We start from the raw sequence: 22,631 nt of genomic DNA, 5'->3' as shown, positions 1-22,631 counted from the left end.
TGCAAGGTTCAGGGAGCGAGAGAGAGGTTGTCATGCGGGGCGATGATTAAGACGAAGCACATGCGTCAGGATGTCACAACGCTGATGATGACAGACACACTTGAAGGCTCCGCATGAAAGGCATTGATTGGAAACAGCACTTCAAACGTTGAACCGAGGAAGAGAGTGTCCTCCCTTCCAGAGGCAGTCCTTGAATGTACAGTACATGAATGTAAGCTACCTGCTGGTTATCTCATCTCGGCCATGTGAGCTCGACAAGCCCTCCTCCAGGGATAAATGCACAGGCATAAATTAAGGGCTTGCTGAAAATCTTTCTTCGAACTGATAGAAAACCACAACTGAGGCACTAACCACAAGCACTTCACAGATCAGACACAATATGCTGCATGATCACGCTTCAAATGGTTTGAAGAATGTGCTTCTGATATTGTGCGAAATAAATTGTGGAATTTTTAATTATGTGAGTGTTCAATGAATATGAGATCCGTCTCCCAGATTGCAGTACAGCTTCTGGGCCGAGTTGGGCCAGCTTGGATTCTCTGCGGAATCACTTCCAAATTCAAGGGGAAAAGGGATACCAACACTCCCTGAGTATTACTAAGTATGCTTCCTTATAATTATTATTATATATTATCAATAATTGCTTGTGTATTGGGGGGTGGTGGCATTTGTGATGGTTGATGGGGATTTCAAATTGTCTTTTGCCCAAGGCCTCATACTGAACAAATGTTCCTTGACTACAGCATGTGCCATACATGCCTGTCTTCGTCTTTAGTCTACAGATATACTCATTTTACAACTTCATTGTCACATTAAAGCTGGTTTAAATGCATGTCATAAGGAATGTTATACAGTAAAGGGCCCACCCTACATGCCAACGCAGCAGCAATGCTTCCTGAGCATTCTGTGGCAAGAGCTCTTTGTACGATTCTCTTTACACAAGATTATGACAAAAGAATTGGAATGTGAGAGGCTCTTTGCATCGACAAATAAGACGTGGGTATAGCTGAAATGCCAAGAACTGCTTCAGAGTCTCCAGCAAAGTCAAATGAATGTTTGAGCTAAAAGCTTAAGGACTGGATGTGCGCCGAGAAGTAAAGTCACGATACCATCATCAAAGTCATTGCATTTCTCATGCATTTTTGTACCCAGATCTTTTCAAAGAGGATGACTGCACATAGTATATTAAATATACATGAGTTGCGCTTCAGAGTGGCACCTTTTTAAGATGAATATTTTTTTTATTTTTATCCATTGGTAGGCATTTAAGATGTTTTATTTTGCACTTTAACATTCCACTTGAAAAATATAAAAAAGAAGTACAAGACATCGATACCCTGTTTTCAGTATTAAATAACACCTAGTACTGACATTAAGACAGAGAGAGAGAGAGAGAAAGAGAGCGAGAGAGAGAGAGAGAGAGGAAAACAGATAGAGAGAAAGAGAGAGTTCACATAGAGGCAACGGCTTGACATTTACTAACTGATGTCCCCGTAGATTTATTCATACCATATAAATGTAGTTGTGCTAATGCAGACACTAATTGCACTTTACTTTCCATTTAGTGGGCCCTTCCTCTTGCGAGTCTCATGCATTTCACATGAGGATGCTCAATCCTGTTGGGATCTGATATAATACGGGTCATTTTCCAGGCATTACAGAGATCTCTCCCGTGCTTCAATGACAGGTAGTAAAAAAACACTGCTAGCTCACCCTCCTACCTTAGCTGTACAAATACGTAATGTGAAATTTCAAAACAGCCACACAACCTCCCCCACCCGTATTTTTTTTATATCAAGACCTACTGTAGGTTGTTTTCAGTAGTAGTACTGTAGAACAAAAGTAGTTTCCACTTGACTTATTATCCTTGATCCGACATTCTTTGGAGTAATGAGTCAATAACAATATTGGGTTCATGAGTAATACGACACAACCACTACACACACACACACACACACGACAGAACAAGTAAAGTTCCATGTAAGATATGTAATACCAATAGCTGCAATATGATTGCACTTAGCATGCCCGGCCTGTAGGGGTCCCATCCCCCCCGCCTCAGAGGGATGCGCCATCTTTATCACTGCTCTGAGAAGCCTTCTCCAGGTCCTCCATGATCAAGTCCTGCTCGTTCACCTGGTTGGCCCGCCGCGAGCTGTTGTTCTCCAGGCTGTTCAGAGAGATGGGCTCTGTGGACGGCTGCGGATTGGCCGGCAGCACCAAGTTGCCCTGGAAACGGTGCGAGTACGTCCTGCGTCGGTGCCCGCCACCGCCACCGCTGACATCTCCGCCACCACCCCCGACGCGGCCCACGCACAACTGGAACTTGAAGACGGCCTGGAAGCCGCGGCGGAAGTTCTCGTTGAAGAAGCCGTAGATGATGGGGTTGACACTGCTGTTGAAGAAGGCCAGCCAGTGGGCGAAGGGGTAGATGTAGATGTTGATGACCCGATACTGGTACTCGGATAGGCTGGCGTAGTCCGTCAGCATCATGAGCGTCCAGAGGGGTAGCCAGGAGAGGATGAAGAGCAGGGCCACCACCAGCAGCATCTTGATGACCCGCTGCTTCTTCTTGGACATGGCGTGCCGGTTGTCGTGCCCGTTGCCGGGCTTGTCGCTGGTCTGCACGGCCGTCTTGAAGAGGGTGATGCCGATGCGGGCGTACATGATGACGATGAGGGACAAGGGCGCCAGGTAGATGTTGGCAAAGAGCACCGTGGTGTAGATCTTCCTCATCTCCTGGTTGGGCCAGTTCTCGCGACACCAGTAGAAGGGGCTGGTTCGGTTGCCGTCGCCCAGGTAGATGCGGATGGTCTGTTCTTTGGTTACCTGGAGCATGACGCCCGACGGGCACATGATGGATATGGCCAGCACCCAGATGATGACGATGATGAGGGTGGCGGTGGATATCGTCAGCTTCTGCTTGAAGGGGTAGACGATGCACCGAAACCTGTGGGAAATAAACCAGAGGGTTATGAGATGCTCTTTCCTCATCTTTTTATCATGAGTCCCATTTTCAGATTTAATTTGAATCAAATTGCTGCAAAGCTATTTATTAATGGGTCTTCATCACAGAGGCACAACGCATTGTAATCATTTCTGTCCTTGAGCACAGGACACTGCTTAGGAAACTGATTGGAATGCTGGAAGCCTTTATCAACGGGTGATAATAATAAGCCGTTCTGATGAAGCATGACACGTAAATGATTCATTAGCAGCACCGTGAACCTCGGTCGCAATCCCTGTAATTAAACTGTGCCATTGAGGCGTGTGTAACAAATATTGGCTGGCTAATATGGTGCTAATGGCTACAAACAAATCAACCAGGGACCTACTGTACAGTACTGCTGTGATAACAGTCGTCACAACACAACAAACACGAGATTTAGCTAATTATGTCTGATAATACATAAAATAATTTAACATAACATTAAAACTTTCCATTCTGAGCAAAGTTTTGCAGACGGAAAGTTACTGTATATGTTTTTGTGGCCAGTGTTGTACCTGAACTAGTTCAATCAAATATAGTCCAAGAACTACTTTATAATTTGGGCGAACATGAACTGAACGCTCACAATTTACTACCTGATGAACAAACTATGACCTAGTTCATTTGCCTTCGTTTAATAGGGTGCCACATTTCCTTAGTGTTCAGGTGAAAACCCAGCCAAATACATTTCCAAGAGCCCCAATAGTATAAATTACATCACATCACATCACAACACATCTCATCATAACACATATTCACTGTTCTGATAAAAATGAGTTGCTGTCTGTGGTTTTATATAGGCTTTGCCAATGATATTGAACAATACAGCTTGCAACAACCTTTTGCAAAAAAGAACCATTAACTAGTTCATTTTTGGAAACTATGAACGAAATCTTAACTATGAATGATTATGAACTATGAACGAGCTAGTTATTTTTGAAATGTGTGATCTGAACTTTAAACTACTTCCTGTAGAAAATGAACTTTACCTACACTGGTTGTGGCATCACATGCTAAATGAATCATAACATAAGGGAGCGTCCTTCTGTTCCCTGAGTCCTATATTCCCCAGGTCCTGTGTTCCACGGGTCCTATGTTCCCCTGTCTTTGTATGGGAGTGGGGAACATAGGACCCTTTTTCTAAAAACGGTTTCTGTGTTCCCCGCATTGTATGTTCCAGGTTTTCAAATTGCGCCCTTCCCAAAACCATCCCTAAACCTAACCTGTCAGAAATGCAATGTTTCTGAGTTGTACGTTTTTGCCCTGACCAAAACTATCCCTAAACCTAACCTGTCAGAGGTGCAACAACAACCTGCGCTTTGCCATGCGGCAGCAGTCTACTTGGAAGCAGCGGGGAACATAGAACCACCTTTTTTGAAAAAAGGGTCCTAAGTTCCCCGCACAGTATGTTTCAGAGTTTTCAAATTGTGCACTTCCCAAAACCATCCCTAAACCTAACCTGTTGTAATACTTCTGATGTTTATGCTGTGTAATGTTTCTGAGTTTTCAATTTGTGCCCTGACCAAAACTATCCCTAAACCTAACCTGCCACAGTTGCAACACCAACCAGCACTTTGCCATATGGCAGCAGTCTACTTTGAAGCAGTGGGGAACATAGAACCCTTACATGGTCTTCCAAGGTCACCACCAGTAAGAGGTTGTGAGAAAGTGACAACAGGTGCACTAGTGAGACACCAGGAGAACGGCCATTTGGAAAAAAAAGTTTGAAGATTGCAATCTTCTTTCTGATTGATTCTTCTCTGGTTTAGTGCTTTGTATTTTCATTTCAGTCTTTCTGTGTACAAGAGATTGTTCCTGCAGGCTAGAATAGAATGTTCAGCTCTTCCAAGAATCCAAAGGCATTTGTAGTTGCAACTGAGCTTGCAAAGGCGGTTTACGTCATTGGATCAGTTCAAGTTGCTTTGATGAATCTCACTCTGAACTCCTTGCCTTGTTCTTAGTGCAAATGAATAAAACCTGAACTACTAATAGCATACTGTTACTGTATTACTGACATGATTAACTCATATATTATCCAATTTTGTAAATAATTTCAAAATTTCTAAAATGTCACCGTCATTATCACAGACTACGGAAATGAATTAATAAAATGTCACCGTCGTTATCTCACATTACGGAAGTCAATTAATATTGCTGAGTCAAATGTCACCTCACCAATGTTGTGGAATTACCCAGCTGCATTTGTTATGGGCCTACACAGTTTGCAGTATTCACACACGCATTCAAATACACTGTGTGATGTTAAACACTCTGCCTATCTTGTCAGGAACAGCCTGGGGGGTTACTGTCCTGCTAAACGACACTTCAACCTTGTCAAGAGGAGTGGGAATCAAACCAGAGATCCTCTAATTTCTGCACGACTCCTTCACCTCCTGAACTAGTGTTAGGGATCGGTGCACATTATAAAAAGTGCAGTATTAATTCCATACTCTGGGACCAGATACAGTCGAGAAGATATCAAACCAACCCTCTAAGTGTTGATTTAACACTGTATTTTTAGTGTGTGATCTCCATTGGGATCCATGCTTACTGCCTGCAACCATAAATGTTGATTAGGAGATGGAACCAGATTTGGCTCACACTGGTGCTTACCCACATTATCTCAATTTGTGATACTGCAAAGCTATTAGACCCAGTCTGCAACAACACAGGGCAAAACTGAGTGGTAAACCCGAAGCAGTTACACCGATCGGTCTGATATTGCTTCTAGCTTGACAGGCTGTTTCACACTGTGAGTCAATCACACTGTGATGAAGTTTTGAGAGGAGATAGCCCCTAGAACAGGGGAGTCAAACTCCAACCTCAAACTGTCAGAGGGCCAAAATCCAAATCTGGAACGAAGTCACGGGCCGAACTCAAGATTTATTTTACAAAATTGGCCATAATTGTGTATGCATGCATTTTCACATCCACATTCTTTCCTATCATACGCACAGGGCAGTTCAAATGTGCCTCCACACATTGTGTTGCATATTAGTGTGAGCTGTTTCATTGGCCTGGGCCCACACATATTCCTGTGGCACACCGGATTTCATGTTCATACACTATGCCTTAATGATGTGTTTGGGCCACTCATTTGAAATGATCTCACAGGCCAAATAAAGTGACTCCGTGGGCCAGATTTGACCCCCTGGCTTGAATTTGACATCCCAGCCCTAGAATACCATCCACCTTCTCCCTAGTAGAGGCTGTTGCTTGTGATCGCAGGCATACAGGGCATGGGCAGCTGTATGCCTAGAGAGAGTTGGTCTTTTGATCAATGCATTGCAGATTCGAATCCCAACCAGGCCAACACAAGAAGGTGTATCTCTACACCTTCGTCCATGGCTAAAAGCACCCTTGAGTAGGGCACCTAACCCCACATTGCCCATGAAACTATAACCAATACCCTGTTACAGTATACTATATGTAACTGTGAAATTGCTTTGGATAAAGTGTCAGCTACTGTAAGTGGAATGTAATGCTGCTTAGGAGGGTCAGTCAAGGATAACTGATGAGGTCAATTGCTTCAAGGGCACTACAGAGGACTACTGTAGTGGAGGTAATCTTCCTAGCACTTTATGAGGAGAATTGGATCACGCCATGAACCGAGATTCACATCTCATGCCAAGATAAAGACTACAATTCCAGACGTTCACATCCAGCTGTCAGTCACTAGAAAATTACCTCTCCAAATTCCACAGTAATACACAGCGATTCAGGGGCCATTTTCAAACATTTTGTTCATTCTCATCTCTGCTGCTATTGAAATGTTGCCTTTCAAGCAGCGTATGGCAGTGTATGAGTCATATTCTGTATATTACAAGATACGGGCTCAAAGATCATGCCAAGGAAAACAAGATATTTATGGTCTTTCCTCCTGGCGAAAGTAGAATATGTAGTCCTGTTGCTCATGCATCAGTAGCCATGACCTTTCTGTCTAGCAGGCTTATGGAGAACAGCGTATAGACAAAGTAAAAGTAGAAGTAAATTCATGGTGTAAGTGCAACAGTAGCACATCGTATTACATTGCTGTATATTTCCTGTGCACTTTGTATCTGCTAGTGATGTTGGCTATGATTATGTCCTCTTTTGAAAGTCGTTTTGGTTATAAAGCATCTGCCAAATGCAATGTATTGTAATGTAACGTAATGCGGTTACACCAGTTATTCCATTGTAGGGCCTACCTAATAAGGTGGTTAGACATTGTTGTAATTCAATTTCCTTGTATGACCTACAGAGCCAGCGGGCCCATAAAGGGTGGTTTATGCCTCGAGATCAGCGTCACTGCATCATGATGCAGTGAGCCGCGCAGTTAACGTAGTGAAGCCCCCCCCATCACGCAGGTACTCTGGGGCACCTCCCCAAAATTGTGTCTCGACGCAGGGAGCGACGGCGTGAAAGGGCGAAAATAGGTCTCTGATTGGTCCTCTCGACCAGCCTGCTCTGTCCTCGAGTCGAGAACAAGCGCTACTTCCTTGTTCTAACCTTCGTCGGTCTACGGACTGTGAGCTCTTCATTAAATAAGTTGCCCGTGCTTTGTTGTTTGATTTATTTACACGAACCGAAGACAAGTTACGACGCTGAAGTTATTTGGACAGTTGAACAGTGGTTCCGAGGTCGAGGAAACATTCCGCTTCGTCCTCGACAAATGAGCCACTTCTTTGTTCCAAACTACTACTGTGGCTGCCAGTGCGATCAAACATGCACGTGATATAAAGATTTAATGTTTCATTTTCATTCTCGTCGAGTCTGTGATGCTAAAAAACAACCGACACGTCTAGTTTACTCTTTGTATTGAAGGCAGTTTCAGCGTGGAATGACATCGCGCAGACCGTGCTTCAAAACAGGGCATAAACAAGAATTAACTGCATCATGGCTGCGTCAAGCTCACTCTGTGGCACAAGTAGGAAGCATAACTGAGCCTTAACGCTCACTATGCTCTCTGCGTAGGGCCTCGCGTTGCCCATGACGTCACCTACGTTGAGGTAAAACATTTTTTTAAAAAAAAATAGGCTAATTTAAAAAACGATGAACTTATTATTGATTCCGTCACGTATATAGACCTAGGGCCTACGCGGTTCACCACTTCTTCTGTGGTTAATTTCGGATGGAACAGGAGTGAGAATCTTGAGTGAGAATCTCACAACAATGCCGAGTTCCTGCCCATGTCAGTCAGTGCGCATTACAAGCGTTCCTTGCGTTACCGTGGGAACTTAAATCCTTCTATGTAAACGAATCAACAGGAAGAATCAAGAAAACTATGTCTTGCTGTCAATGTCTTACTGCTGTTTCGAAAGCTGTAGTAGCTGCCTAGTTGAGAAACATCAGCTGACTTCTAGCCCGAGAAACGTGAGTGCAATCGAATCAACGGAGAAGAGTATGAGATAGGAAGGGGTGCCGTGTGTGTGTGTGTGTGTGTGTGTGTGTGTGTGCGTGTGCTTGCGCCCGCCCGCCCGGAGGAGAGGTGAGGAAAGGGACGGGTCGCGCGTCTGTGTGTTAAGATGTGTGGATTGACGCTGAGATTATGATCTGTCTATCTCCCGAATATTTTATTGAATAATTTACTCAGTAGCCTAGTCCTCCATCAAGTCGGTTACTCTAATCAGCTCGCCAAAACAATGAAAGTCTTGTATCGTGCACCAGCCCCGCTTGCAGAGGGAGATGGAGAGTGATCAACAAACTTTTAACAGCGAAATACGACGCAATATGCTAAACTCCGCTTGGAACGTTAACTTTGTGAGGATAAATGCAGCCTGTTCATTTTACTCCTGCTGGCGAGAGAAAACTTGTGCGCGCAGTGTATTACCTTCCTCACCTACTTCTGGATGACTTGATTTTTTTTTTATAGTTAGGGGGGCCCCTTGGCATATTTTTGCCTAGGGCCTCACAGAAGTCAGAACCGGCTCTGATGACCTATGCAGTGTGAATATGAAGAAACTGACAATAAAAGCTGACTTGACTTGACTTGTCACTGAAAAATGTAATCCAACCAGTGCAGAGTCAGCTACAGCACTCTAGAACTATAGACCAGTTACTCATTGTACAGCACTCTATAACTGTAGACCAGTTACTCATTGAATGTACTTGTTTTGAAAGGAAACTATCGCAGTTTTTTTTCGTGTTTTACTTCTTCTTTTACTTTGGCCACCTCTGGTGGAGACATGCCGAGTGTGGAATCAGGTATACGGTCATTAGATATGGCCTCGCAATTAAGCAAGGAGGTGGTGGGCGGCCTTTTTTACTGGGGTCTGTGCCCGGAACATAAGGTGCAGCTTGGAGGAGACCAAAGACACATTCATCAGCAGGGGGTTAAGTAAACCATTATTGGAAGGCAGGAACGCTCCAACACTCATTTTCATGCAAAGCGCCTAAACTATGGAAGGTGGTTTTATTTTTTAATGCCTTTAGAGGCCTTTCCCCTGGGGGGGGGGTAGGGACTAATCTTGTGCTGGACCACAAACAACTCAAAATGAGAGCTTGCAATTAAAGTCTGGCTGTTGTTATTGGTGGGGTTTGTGTATGTTTTGATTAATTTTCTTTTATACCCCTGATGACTCTGATAATGACAGCTGGGTTCAGCTTGGCCTTTAGTCAGGCGCTTATTGAGTTTTCAAAGCTAATGAAGGCTTTGAGGTTTAAAACACATTTTCTGAGCCTACCTCTCATAACATTCATTCTTTCTCACTGGCAGTTTTCAGGGAACCACTTCCAATACACGGATGTGATATCGTGATATAAATGACAATAGTTAATCCATCATCCACACAAATACACTAGTAGCTGATTTAGGTTACAATTTCCTGTGTACTGTTACCATAAATTGGATTAGATTTACTTTAATCTCTTTTTATGTGTTGGAAATGGACATAATAGCTATCTTAAAGGGGAGGATTCAGCCTGTCCAAAAGATTCATCTTTCACATCATGTGAAATGCTGCAGGCAAACCCCCATGCCATGTCGTCGCTGTGTTGATGATGGTGCCTGGAAATGCGTCCAACAAATGAATGGCCCACTGCACCACTACTCAGCCACTAATGTAAAATCAATTCTGCCCAGACAGCCTCAGCAGCCCAGAAGTGTATATGGAAATGGCTGTTGAGGGGGGAAAGGTGTGTATATTATGGGCTGCCAGAAGTGTCCCCCCTTGGGGCCCCTCACCCTTTCTCTATCAGGGTTTGTTTGGCCATTCATTCAGACATTTCCTAGGCAGTTCTTCTGATAGTTTTCTAACGAAGCTTTCACCAGTGCTTCGGACTAAGAATTCTATAAATGAAAACAATCTGCTTTTACAGTAAAAATACACATATTGTAAAAATAAAATGAGGTGATTTAGTTATGAGATAAATATTACAATGTGAAATAAAAAAAAATTGGTGCAGTAATATCATTACTGCTCGAAATCCTCTCCACTTCCCCCTGACACAGTACTTTTATCAGTAGAATGATTCTACTACTACTTGCTTACATAAATGATCCCTTTTTTGACATTCAACATATTTTTTTCTCAATTCATTATACTATTCCTTTATGTTTGGCCACCAGTTGCCCTTGCCACTGAAAAGAAGGAAGCAGTGCCTAGACTAAATACAACTCTACAGTGTGTTTTTGAACTGCGTTTTTAGCTTGTAGGTACAGTTCACTAGGCCAGGACTAACAACAATGGGCTCCACCTTTGCCGGGCAGAGAGGATCATTTGCTGGAGACACTCTATACACTGAGGCACTAATACAAGCACAACGACAGCCCTGCTGTGCCAAAGAGAGGGCTGCAAGAAGTGCAAGCAGCAATTTCAAGCTGACAAATGGCATACAATACAAAGCCCCCTAGGTGAAACCATCCACAAACTGATTTGTCCACCAGTTTAATTCTAACTCAACAGAAATAAAACCCCATTCATTTTCAATGGGGTTTCATTTCTGGTGATTTAGAATTAAACTGGTGAGTTAGCGCCAAAACGTGGCATGGAAATCTACAGGGTATATTGAAGAGTAAAGTGTGGGACACCAGGTCAACAAACAAGAACAGCTGACAGCAAAGCATCAAGGATATCTGGGCTTCCATAACTCCCATGCACTGTTTCTGCCATTGACTTCAATGTTAAACGCATCATGGCCGTTATGAAGACAGAGAGAGTCCTAACCAAGTATTGAACATTGCATGTTATGTAGAAAGTACCAAATTTCAACTGATTTAATGTGACCCGAATTTTGCTGAAGAAAAATGTGATTTTATTACAACATTCTAATTCCGAATTCCCCAATTCATGGGTTTTTTGAGCTGGAAGACCAAAATATGTAAAAATAACAAATTGAATGATTGGAATAGTTAAAAAACTCGGCCATGAATCTATAATCCATGACAGTTTAACATTATTGATGGAATTATGGAAATAAATCAACGTTTTCACGCTATTCTAATAAAGTGGCCTGGAGCTGTAAAAGCTATATAAGGGATTTGTGCCCATGTTAGAATGGGGAAGTAAACTTGAAACGGTGACATCAGCAAACAAATCATGATAACAGTAAATGTCCTCTGTGACACAGAGTGGGCAGATGTCAGACGTTTTACAAACACATAAGACAAACAGTGGAGAGAAAACAAGAGAGGGATGAACTAAACAAACAAAGAAAAAGTGGAATGCTGGCCCTGGTATACGCTCACCACCCCCCAGCCCCAACCCCCACTTCCCCCCTGCGTATGCACAGCTGGAGCTCTCCAGCTGTAGCCGTGAGTGACGCTGCAGCGTTGGGCAGCCCAGCTGTTGGGGTAGAAAAACACGGATACCCCAAGAGCCCCCCTGCAATGCGGCCAGCCATGCCACGCTGACGCTGAGTGGGGCGGTATTGATGAGCAGGGAAACACAGTTTGAGAGGGGAATTGAGGAGAATAGAATATGGGGGGGGGCAGGGATTGAGAGTGAGAAACAGAGGGAGAAATAGATGGATAGAGGAAGAGATGGAGGGAGAAAACGAAAGCAAGCCACAGAGGGAGCGGTAGAGAGAAAGAGAGGGAAAAGAGTGTTTGAAAGAGAGACAGATAGAGAAACAGGAGGAGACAGGGAGCGAGGAAGAGAGATAGAGAGAGTCTGACAGAGAGAGAGAGAGAGAGAGACAGAGAGAGAGAGAGAGACAGAGGGACTCACTGACTTCACATAATCCCCTTAGTAATCACAACAAATGCACAATCTGGTCGGGGAGCTCTATAGCTCTGCAGGTCAGCATATCTCCCTCACATCCTGCAGACGCCTCTTCCTGGGAGCTGCACTGGGGGAGAAATAAGGCCTGGGCACCTTTGGCTTAAAGGGGCCCCTTATAATTAGCGGTGCAGAACTGACTCACTGGTGGGCCCCGCACCCTCGTGGGCCCCTATTTTCAGATTTGAATTTTATTTCATTTTTTAAATTATATTATATTTTTTTTGCACATTTCTGAAAATAGGGGCCAACGAGAGTGCGGGGCCCACTGGGAAATGCCCACTATGCCAGATGGCCAGTCCAGCCCTGCCGAGCGCTCAGTGACGGCATGCCTGTCCTCCCGCCAGAACAGCCAGAACAGCAGCCCTGAGTGGGCGTACGGGATCGCAGAGAGAGAGCCCGTATCATAGATAAAGCCACTGCAATAGCAAACACAGAGTGATGCACTGTCAATTGCCTGTCTTAATTACACGGCTGTCACTGACTGATTACTTTCCCTTTTTTTCTCTAGTGGCAGAACAGATGACTATATTGGCCTTCGAGGGAGGACCTCCACTAATGCCGGCTGGCAGATGAGGCCGGACTGGACGAAAGCCTACACAGTACATTCTCAGTGTCAATTCAACTCCTAGTGTGTTATGGCGAACACTATGTGTATCAACATTGAGTCTCTAATTGTTGAATGAACACTGCAAAATGTACAGTGTGAGATATTAATGGATCCTGCTGTGTCTCTTGCAATGGCTCTACAGCGACCATTCTGCCATATGTTAGAGTCCCAAATGAGTGCTATCAAATCAGGCTGCTTTGAGTGCAGAGTGATAATCCAAAAACAGCTGCATCACGGATGAAAATGTGGCAAGAACTGTGTGACAGACAGATTGTTCAGGTTCAGTTTCAGGTTGTCTGGCTGATGCACTGAGTTTGTAAGAGGATGGATAACACTTCTCCTTCTGCAGTCTCGTCTACATGTATTCTACCATGCTTTTCTTATCTTGTGAGCCAGAGTGAGAAAGATCCCGTAAAACGCACAGCACTTTTAAAACAGCACTTTTCCTCTTTGGAGGCAGTAATAGCTTTTTGGGAAAGTGCTGCATATCTCTCAGTGTGTGTGCACCGCTACCAACAATACGCCTGTCTGAGTTTTTCTCTTCCCTGAATGTCATCCAGAACAATTTCTGGAAAGTGCAGGCAGGTTTTACCCATTATATCCCCTCGCCCACATACCCCCCCCCCCCATTTCATTTTACCAACGACTCTCAAACTTAACAGTCCCACATACCCAGAAAAACAACTTGTCATGTTGACAGAATGAAAGCGTTGGCTATATTACCTGTCCACAGCGATGGCCACCAGCGTAAAGACAGATGCTGACACTGAGATTCCTTGGACCATGCCGCTCATTTTGCACACCAGGCTTCCAAATGGCCAACCTGATGGTAGGAAGGGGAAAATCAATTGTCAAGACAAATCCAATCTACAAAAACTGTTTTTTTTCCCCCCATTATTTAATTATTCCTTTCATTCTGCATTTTTTGAAACCCAAACGTGACTTGAGTTCTATCAAGTACACCTTGAATTTCGGTTCACACAGTGAAAATAAACTGTACATTTTTAACTGGTTTAGACACAGCGTTATAAATTTGCTGTTACCAGAATAATGTCAATTTTCTTCTTGTAGCAGGCGTCACTCTTAATTATTTCAGTCTCTGAGGGTGCTGGCCCTACTATGCAAGGTGCGACCTCCTTCTTGAAACACTGTTACCAGAATAGCAATGACCCAGTCACAGTGCATTGCTAAAGGCCCTATTTTATGTCATAGTGTATGGTGATCAACTTTTCAACGACTATTACCGTTTGTATTATGGGGCTACAGTGTTGGAATATAAATCTTCCAGCTTGGTACTTCCTGCCTGTAAGTAAAGTAAGTAGGGTAGTTAATTTCCTTATTTTACCGTCACTACTGTATATACTGTATTACTCCAAACCAACGTCCTTTTTCCCGTTTTCCCATTTTGTAAGATATACAGTGGGAGTCACTCTTCTTGTATCATGCTTTCTTCACTGCATCATGATTGCTCCTTCATTGCTAGGTACAGCTCGAAACACCTTGGAAACCTCATGGAATTCTCATGGCAATTGTAACCTTGAATTGAATTGAAATGTTGTATTAAAGTTTGATGGAATGGACAGTGTGCGGGATTTCTTTACACTTGACCAAAAACCCCACTGGGATAATATCCTATGCACCTGTCAAACTACAAAGGTGTGCAAAAGCATCATTTTGAATTGCATGGTATGCGGATAGAACGAGGGGAAAAAAGTTGCTACTACTGTACTGTAATCTCATCCATTACGATGCAGTGCATGTGTACTAAATGGTGGGGAAAGGTAGTGGAGGACTTTAAAAGTCAAGAGGAGTATTTTAAAGTCAATCCGTTGAAGTATTAGAAGCCAGTGTAATTGATGCAGCAGAGACGTGTGCAGAGATTACTTTGTGCTACTGAGTTTTTAACGAGATGAAGTTGAGCTTGTTCTGAATGCCTGATGGTAATTGCATCACCGTAGTCAATATGAGATGTTACTAAACTATTCACAAGCTCTTCAGCTGAGTGTTGTTGGGTCAGTTTTTTTTTTTCTTTTTAAAGATTTTTTTTGGTGGTTCATGACCCCATTTGACAGTTTGAGAGGCAGACAGGAAGTGAATGGGGAGAAAGACAGGAAGGGGTCAGCAAACGACCCGGGCCCAGAATCGAACCCGGGTCGGCCGCACGGCAGACGAGTGCCCCACCGGTTGGCCACGGCAGGGCCATGAAAGGGTGTCTAATACTACTCCAAAAAAATTGTGATTATTAATGGCATCACCGACAGTGATTGAATTTATGTTGTTATGAGCATGGCACCACTTGTTAAGTTCGACCTTCAAACCGGTAATTTGTCCTCATTGGATCAAATCTAATTTTAACACACATTGTGCACTCCCTGAGCCCATTGGCCCACTTAATACAGACATGATTTTAAGTGTCACATTCAAGCTAAGTGGAGTCACTAACGCTGGACGGGAAAAATGCAAACATTTCTTTCTTTAGGTATTTTGCCATTCAGATGGAGCACCATAAAATACAGAGTAAAATTCATTAATGCCGCTGAATAGTGCAAGGCCAGGGCAAAGTAGGCCGTAATTCAGCTTTGCAGAACATTATTGCAAGTGATGTTATTATCACTGAAGTTGATCACAGCAGCTTCAAAGGCCTGTCCTCCACTCAGGGGTGGATCTAGCCATGTTGCGGCCCTAGGTGAGGTATAAGCATGGGGCCCTCAAAGGCATTCTTTAAACATTTCACCGGAAGGAGCAAGGGTGCTATTTTATGTTTAGTCTCAGATATATTTTCGATTACTTTACATAAGTGACAAGTTAAGATCAGGCCTACATTTATTTGTTGCGACTAGTGTGACGGCAGATTTGGTCGGGGCCCTAGGCAATTGCCTAGGTTTGCCTAATGTTAAGTCCGCCTCTGGCTCTGCTTCATGGCTATGCCATGCAGGCTAATGGAAGTTTCTGTAGGTCTTAGCTCTGATACATGCAGTAGAGGCCAAAGGTCACGGCTGTAGTCCGTTGGTATAGTAGTCCATAGTGGTCTATTAAGGCACAGTGGGTGCTTTGGCCTAATGGTTACCATTAGAGGGGTGGTCTTCACAACAGAGGATTGCAGGTTCATATCATATCATAGCTGTCCAACGGAAACCTTGTACGACCTCTACTTTGGAAAATATATACGGTATTCTATAATCGTTCTTTATTCATTGCAAAATATAAAGCAGCACAACTGGTCAGTCGCAAGTTATGTGTATGATACATTATTAATAACAAACTATAATGTTGACATGATTATTTATTGCGAAAATGGTGATTTATTCATTAATAAGTGAAAACAACAATGATAGTGGAGATTTACAGCTCCCTCTGCCTCAGCGAATGGCCGAAGTGCCCTTGAGCAAGTCACCTGACCCGGCACTGCTCCAACAACAGCCAATACCCTGTACAGTATGTAAATACTGCAATTGTACGTGACTTTGAATAACAGCGTCAGCTGAGAGTAATGTTATGTAGTGTAATGTAATAAAGAGTGTGTGCCCTGCTCACAGGCTTCAGACGTGTTTTGTATGTACAGTGTCACAGTACAAAAGGGCATTAAGTGGGGATTAGCAGCAGCAGAATAGCTATGTACGTAGGTATGAGCCTGAGCTGGATCACATGAGCGAGTGGTTGTGTCTGCCTACTCTACTGCTGAAAAAAGATGATTGCACTCTGTACAATACACACTTGCTACACATACAGTATACTCCCACCACTAATTTGGCTGTGCATAGTACAGTAGTTTAGCTATGTTTCCTTGCATTACTGCTTTCTCTAGTATGGTCCACTTCTGTATAGAACCTCTCCCTCTTAGACTTGAACTCTTAATCATTTGATATGCTGGCACATTTGTGATCATGACTCTCTATTCATTGTGCAGTTAAGTGTGGAATGACAAAAAACCCGGATGCCTTTAAGTCTACACTCTGGATGAGCATATTAAACCATGTTTTGATTTGAGGCCTTGACAAGGTATGGGCAGTCATGGGTAAGCGGTTAGGGTGTCGGACTTGTAGCCCAAAGGTTGCCAGTTTGAGTAATTAACCAGTGCTCTCCCCCATCCTCCTCCATGACTGAGGTACCCTGAGCATGGTACGGTCCCACTGCACCGCTCCCTTGGGGAGGCATAAATGCAATTCCGTTGTGTGCAGTGTGCAGTGAACACTTGTGTGCTGTGGAGTGCTGTGTCACAATGACAATGGGGGTTGGAGTTTACCAGTTGGGCTTTCACTTTCACCTTGACTAGATAATTACCATTGATTAGCATCACGTTCCCCAGCAAAATGTACAGATACGGTATACCTGGATCTTCAGGCAGTTCCGCTTCAATGGTAATAACGCGTTGGGCTCTTCACCAACTTTCACCAAGAACGAAAATAGGCAAACTGCCACTCAAATCTGACAGGGTTAAACTAAAATGAAAGCATTCAAAGTGTTTGAGAATGAAAGCCATTCTCTAGCCTCCACTCCGCCCCAGTTGAGTGATTCATTCAGTGATTATTTTGTGTGAAATACAGTGGTCAGCAAAAATGAGTACACTCCATTGAAGAATAAGATTTTGAATAATATTTCAAGTTATTTCCAGAACATGCATAGAGTAAGTTAAATACATCTGTTGAGCTTATAATAGAAAAGTAAGGTGAGCAATTATAACTTCAATTACATATTTTTCCATTTTTGTGACGTGATGGTGGTGCAAAAGTGAGTACACCCCTATGAGTACACCCCATAGAGAGCACCATGATCTGCTTCAGTAGTAACAGTACATGTTGACATGCATGTCTCTTTCGATGAACTTCAGCTTCCCAATGTTTATGACATTCATGCAGCCCAGGGCCGTCGTTAGGCCTATCTTAGGGGGGCTTTAGCCCCCCCTACATTAGTATTAGCCCCCCCTGAAACGATTTTCCACAAAAAAAAAAAAAAAAAAGTTTTTTATTTTATTTTTTTTTTTAACATTTTTCCAAAAACAAATGCAGTAAAGCACTGAATACGAACCATCAAGTTAATCTGAATACAAGTTCATGGTTGCTTATTTATTCTTTAATGCCACTTATATCCCACTGCACAGCAATAAAAGCAGGGTGCACAGCAATGTGTTATGAGGGGGGGAAACAGGTAGAGGATTGTGTTTTGTGACTAAAAACACCTCAGGAAAAGTGTAATTACTTACACGGATGAAATGTTCAGACCCAAAGTACCATTTTTTACTCACAATTCCCTTGTAATAAATCAATTTGACATTGTCTTGAAATTATAGTTGAGCTTTAATATTTGTCTTAGCAGTTTGAAAACACACATGAACTGATTAAAATAGCTACTAATGGAGTAAAAATGACCAAATATCTGCCGGGGATGCATAGTTTTCCAAGTAAGGAACCTGTTTGAATGAATCGCTTCCTGACCACTGCTTCTCCTGGAGATGCGCAGTTAGTAACTCCTTAAAGTTCCATGTCCTTGTGTAAATTATGCTCTCTGCATTTTTATCTAATCATTTCAACTTCCGTACATAATATTCATCAGTTGAAACATTTTGAAATGTTTTGTTTAGCTTACATATAAGGAATGTTCATTAAAATGTGAATTTAAAAAAAAATCACTGTAACTAGTGTTTAAAAGTCGGTATGGTGCTCTTAAAATAGTTGTTCAAGAAGACGCTTTTGCACACCACTGTAGGTGGGCAGGTGTGTAGGATATTATCCCAGTGGGGTTGTCATTCAAGTGTAAAGAAATCCTGCATACTGTCCATTCCACCAACAAATTTTAATACAACATGAAGAAGGTCGGATGACCAAAACAATGTATTGAAGTTTGTTGGTGGAATGGACAGTGTGCGGGATATCTTTGCTCTTAAAATAATTAATTCATAGACAAAACCTTAGCAGGTGAGCTGAAAATTTTTCGGCGCGCGCATTTTCTTCCTCTGGGGCTAAGTCCCCCCTGTCTCTCAAACCTAGTGACGGGCCTGATGCAGCCCCAAACCATGTGAGTCCCACTACCATATGCCTGATTTTAATCAGGGCACTTTTCTCTGTTCAACTTACTAGGTTAGCACCACACATGCTTGACATCAGCTAAAGCAAATTGGTTTATCAGCAAGTTTACGGCAAAGTACCATCATTCTGATTGGAGTGCATTATTGCACTTGGGTCATCCCTGCAGTTGATCACAGTAGCTTCAAAATGCCTGTCCTCCACTTTATGGCTACGCCATGCAGGCTAATGGAAGTTTCTGTAGGTCTTATCTCTGATACATGCAGAAGGGGCCAAAGGTCACGGCTGTAGTCCGCTGGTGGTCCATAGTGTTGGTGTCATCAGACCACAAGATATTCCAGAAATCCACATCCTTAGTCTATTTGTCTCTTATGAGGCCATGATAAACAAATATCCATTACATTGTGTCAAGCAGTGTGGTGGTAACCAAGTGAGTGGTACAAAGAAGTGTCCCATGCTTTAAATTCAAGCAAGGTAGTGGGACTGACATGGTTTTGGGCTCCATGGATGCCGTCAACATTGGGAAGCTGAATTTCATCAAAAGAAAATGCATGTCAACGTATGCACTGTGACTAGGGAAGCAGATCATGATCCTTCGCACTATGGGCTTGTAACATAGGGTGACTCACTTTTCCACCATAATTTTACAAAAATTTACAGTACATACATTTAACCCATGAAGGCACAGTGATATAAATGTGCTGTTACCAGAATGGCATGAGAGAGAGAGAGAGAGAGGGAGAGAGAGCTGTATTAAGATGGCATGGCTAGGCTAAAGGTTGCTGTGGGGCCCCCTGGAGGGTAAATTTCGTCACAAATGTTCATACACAGTTTCATAATTACACGCTAGTAATAAGGGATAACATGTCTGCCAACTGTTCTCAACGCAACACAATTTTAATATTACATCTTTTCACAATTCTGTGAATTTTCACTTGGGCAATCAAGGGGCTCCTGGCAGGTGAGTACCCCTAGGCTGCAGCTATATCTAGCCTGTGCATCAATTCGACCCTGCTGGTCAGCTTTGTCCATCAGTGCCTGAGAAATCAGTCAGCATCATGGGCCAAGAAGAGCAATCCGTGACTGAGCGCTCCACTATAATGCCCCCCTGGGGGTAACCATGCCAGTGATGAGGTGAATAAAAAAATCCCTCTCTCTGGGAGGGCATTCCATCAGTTAGGGGCAGGGGCGTAGCATCACATTTTGGGTCCTATGTACAATCAGCTCCAATGGGCCCCCCAGCCATATATCTTCATAAATCGGACTGTGTGTGGGCCCCCTATACCCTGGTGACTACAGTCATACTTTACGACCCTGAAGGACACCCCTGGTTAGGGGTGCACAAAGACGTACTGCCTATCCAACCCGCTGAGCGATGCCTCTGGACACTGACAGAAGGCGATTCTTGATGTCATTCATTGTTAATGCACAGCAGCCGTTGAGCAGAAAGGGAATGTAGTCTAACTGAAACATTTAAGTCACTGAAGTTCCGAAATATAGTGAAACAATGGTGGCCCTCTTTAAGAGCTCAACTACCAAAATGTGTGAAGTCGGCTTTGCCACGCGTTTCAACTCCCACCACCTTGACTTTCTCGGCATGCCTTATTCCTATCTGGCACCAGCCAGAATTCACGTGGCGAGAGAGTTTAATGCAGACGATAAATAATCCCTCTTATTTACTGTGTGTTGCAAGGTTTTTAAATAAAATGTAGTCCTTGTTATCTGTTGTTCTACTATGATTAGTGATGTTACCTTTTCGGAAGCCGTGAATGAGGGAGTTCTGTTACGTTTTATTGGATGAGTCAACTCTATTGAAAGAGTCAGTCAGTGGCATAAAACAACGGGAAACACTATTGATTTACAAATGGGCAGTTTAGCACGCGCTCAAAATAAACTTTGAGCAGTACGTGCTTGGGAAACAGACGACGCCGGCGCTTAGCCTACCTGTGATGATGTTGTCAAGAAGTGTAGTTGGCATGCAGAATATTCCAACCAGAAGGTCACTGATGGCGAGGTTGAGAATGAAAAGGTTGGTGACTGTGCGCATGTTCTTACTCCTGAGCACGATAAAGCAAACAACTCCGTTGCCCACCATGCAGACGAGAAAGATGAGCAGGTAAGAGATGACGAAGACCGCCGCGGTGCCCGGTTGGTGGAGGTAATATCCAACATAGGTGACATTATTTCTTGGCGCGAAGTGCTCCCGTGAGCCGTTGGGATAAGTCCAGTTATCATCATCTGGAAATGAGAAGTTTGACTCTATCCTTTCGTTCATTTTCAGTCAGGCCTGAAACAAATTGCAATGAACATCTTAATGATCAGTATTGCATTATGGAAAGTTGTTGCATTTATGGAGGACGTTGAAAATGTTATCATGGAATTATTGAAATGAAGGCGTGTCTCCCACTGTGAATAAAGCCCTTTCCATGTCCCGTTTAGTTTAAGCAATGCTTCAAAGACTGTAACAGCCACATGTATTAAATGAAGGAACCTAACTGAGTAAAGCAGTGCTTGTGCACTCCAAACGACCTAATTAATTCTGATGTGCGAGGGAAAGCTCCGCGTAAAGCAATGCGCGCATCTCATGGAACGGGACAATGCGCACGGCGCACTCAGTTTGCTTTTTAAACGAGCATTTTACACTGAACAGATTATATGTTCATGAAAACAGCAGCCAATCACTAAACAGTCCAGTAACATGTCCAAACTCGAGAAAGTAAAAAAAAAAAAAAAAAAAAAAAACCTTTACAAGTTTGCGCGCTTCGAGGTTAAAAGGTTTATAGACACATTAAGGATAAAGCCGGGGAAAGCCTGTACAAAATTCCACCTATTTAAATCACGAGTATTTATTGTACGTCCATCCAATGTAGATCACTGGCTGATGTTGAACATTGTGAATTTCCACTAGTAAATGAGCTTTGATTGAATCAATTACTCAGACAGTCCTAGTGGCGAATAAATACCAATGAAAACAGCAAAAAAAATCTGAGAAAATCTGTATACCTGTACATGAACGTCCAGGAGCACTCCTCCTCAAAGCAAGGGAGGTGGAAAACAAAAGATGACTAGTGGTCATACATGTCCTCTGTTGGAAACGCCTGAAGAACTGGACACCAGTATGTTGTCAAGTAAAATCCTTCAGAAGTATTTGGCAATAGTTTGAACTTCCAGTCTCTAACTCTAAATTGAAAAAGGAACATTTGTTTTGAACGCCAAATAATGCGCTTGCCATCAGTGTGTGGCGCGGAGAACATGTGTCCTGCTCCGCAGTCAATGTGGTTTAACCATCTTCCCACAACACGCGCGCGAGAGACCGAGAGAGAGAGAGAGACCGAGAGAGAGAGAGAGATGGCACGTGATGATAATGTCCATGCTTCACGCGGAATCACGGTTAGAGAGGTGGACCAATTCTTGACAAGATATTTTGTTTTCTTTTAGAGTCATTATGTGTAGGTTCCCCCCGCGTAAATGATAGCAACTTAGTCATTCAATGCCACCAAATTATTACAGCTGACTCATTTTGAAGTCGACCTGTGTTCTATGAGAGAATGGACAGGTGTTTCATATCGTGTCGTAAAAGCCACGCTTGCACAGAAGGCGATGTAGTTGAGTGTGACAGTTAAAGGCAGTGCCCTGACGTTATTCCGGTGGGGGCTAGCAATAGAGGGCGCCGCGCGCCGTATAATGCCTTCCATTTGTCATTGATTTCCATTTCAATTATTGGGTGTAGTGTATGCCGGTAATTAAATAAATCCGATGTTTTATTGGATTTAGAGCTGTTAAATGGGTCGGTTTAACACGTGCTTGAATCAAAT

General features: G+C 43.2%; 1 protein-coding gene across 1 annotated transcript; it reads right to left on the bottom strand.

Moving 5' to 3' along the window:
• Nucleotides 1-1,221: 1,221 nt before the first annotated feature.
• On the bottom strand, nucleotides 1,222-22,177 carry npffr2a (neuropeptide FF receptor 2a). The gene is made up of 4 exons (XM_063195555.1): nucleotides 21,820-22,177; nucleotides 20,761-21,103; nucleotides 13,520-13,619; nucleotides 1,222-2,950 (listed from the first exon to the last, which is right to left on the bottom strand). Exons 2-4 carry the CDS (start codon nucleotides 21,089-21,091, stop codon nucleotides 2,059-2,061), a joined length of 1,323 nt encoding a protein of 440 aa, XP_063051625.1. The 5' UTR covers nucleotides 21,092-21,103; nucleotides 21,820-22,177; the 3' UTR covers nucleotides 1,222-2,058.
• Between the last annotated feature and the right edge of the window lie 454 nt (nucleotides 22,178-22,631).

The sequence above is a fragment of the Engraulis encrasicolus genome, chromosome 3, assembly GCF_034702125.1.
Source record: "Engraulis encrasicolus isolate BLACKSEA-1 chromosome 3, IST_EnEncr_1.0, whole genome shotgun sequence".
Classification (NCBI taxonomy): Eukaryota; Metazoa; Chordata; class Actinopteri; order Clupeiformes; family Engraulidae; genus Engraulis; species Engraulis encrasicolus.
This window is presented reverse-complemented; position numbering and strand designations above follow the sequence as displayed.

Bases quoted from the DNA above. Each gene is read 5' to 3' on its own strand.
- npffr2a (XM_063195555.1), bottom strand. From the start codon at position 21,091: ATGAACGAAAGGATAGAGTCAAACTTCTCATTTCCAGATGATGATAAC. The intron at 13,620-20,760 runs GTAGGCTAAGCG...TCCTACCATCAG, and splicing joins TCTTGACAACATCATCACAG to GTTGGCCATTTGGAAGCCTG. The intron at 2,951-13,519 runs GTAATATAGCCA...TATTTCCCACAG, and splicing joins GTGGCCATCGCTGTGGACAG to GTTTCGGTGCATCGTCTACC.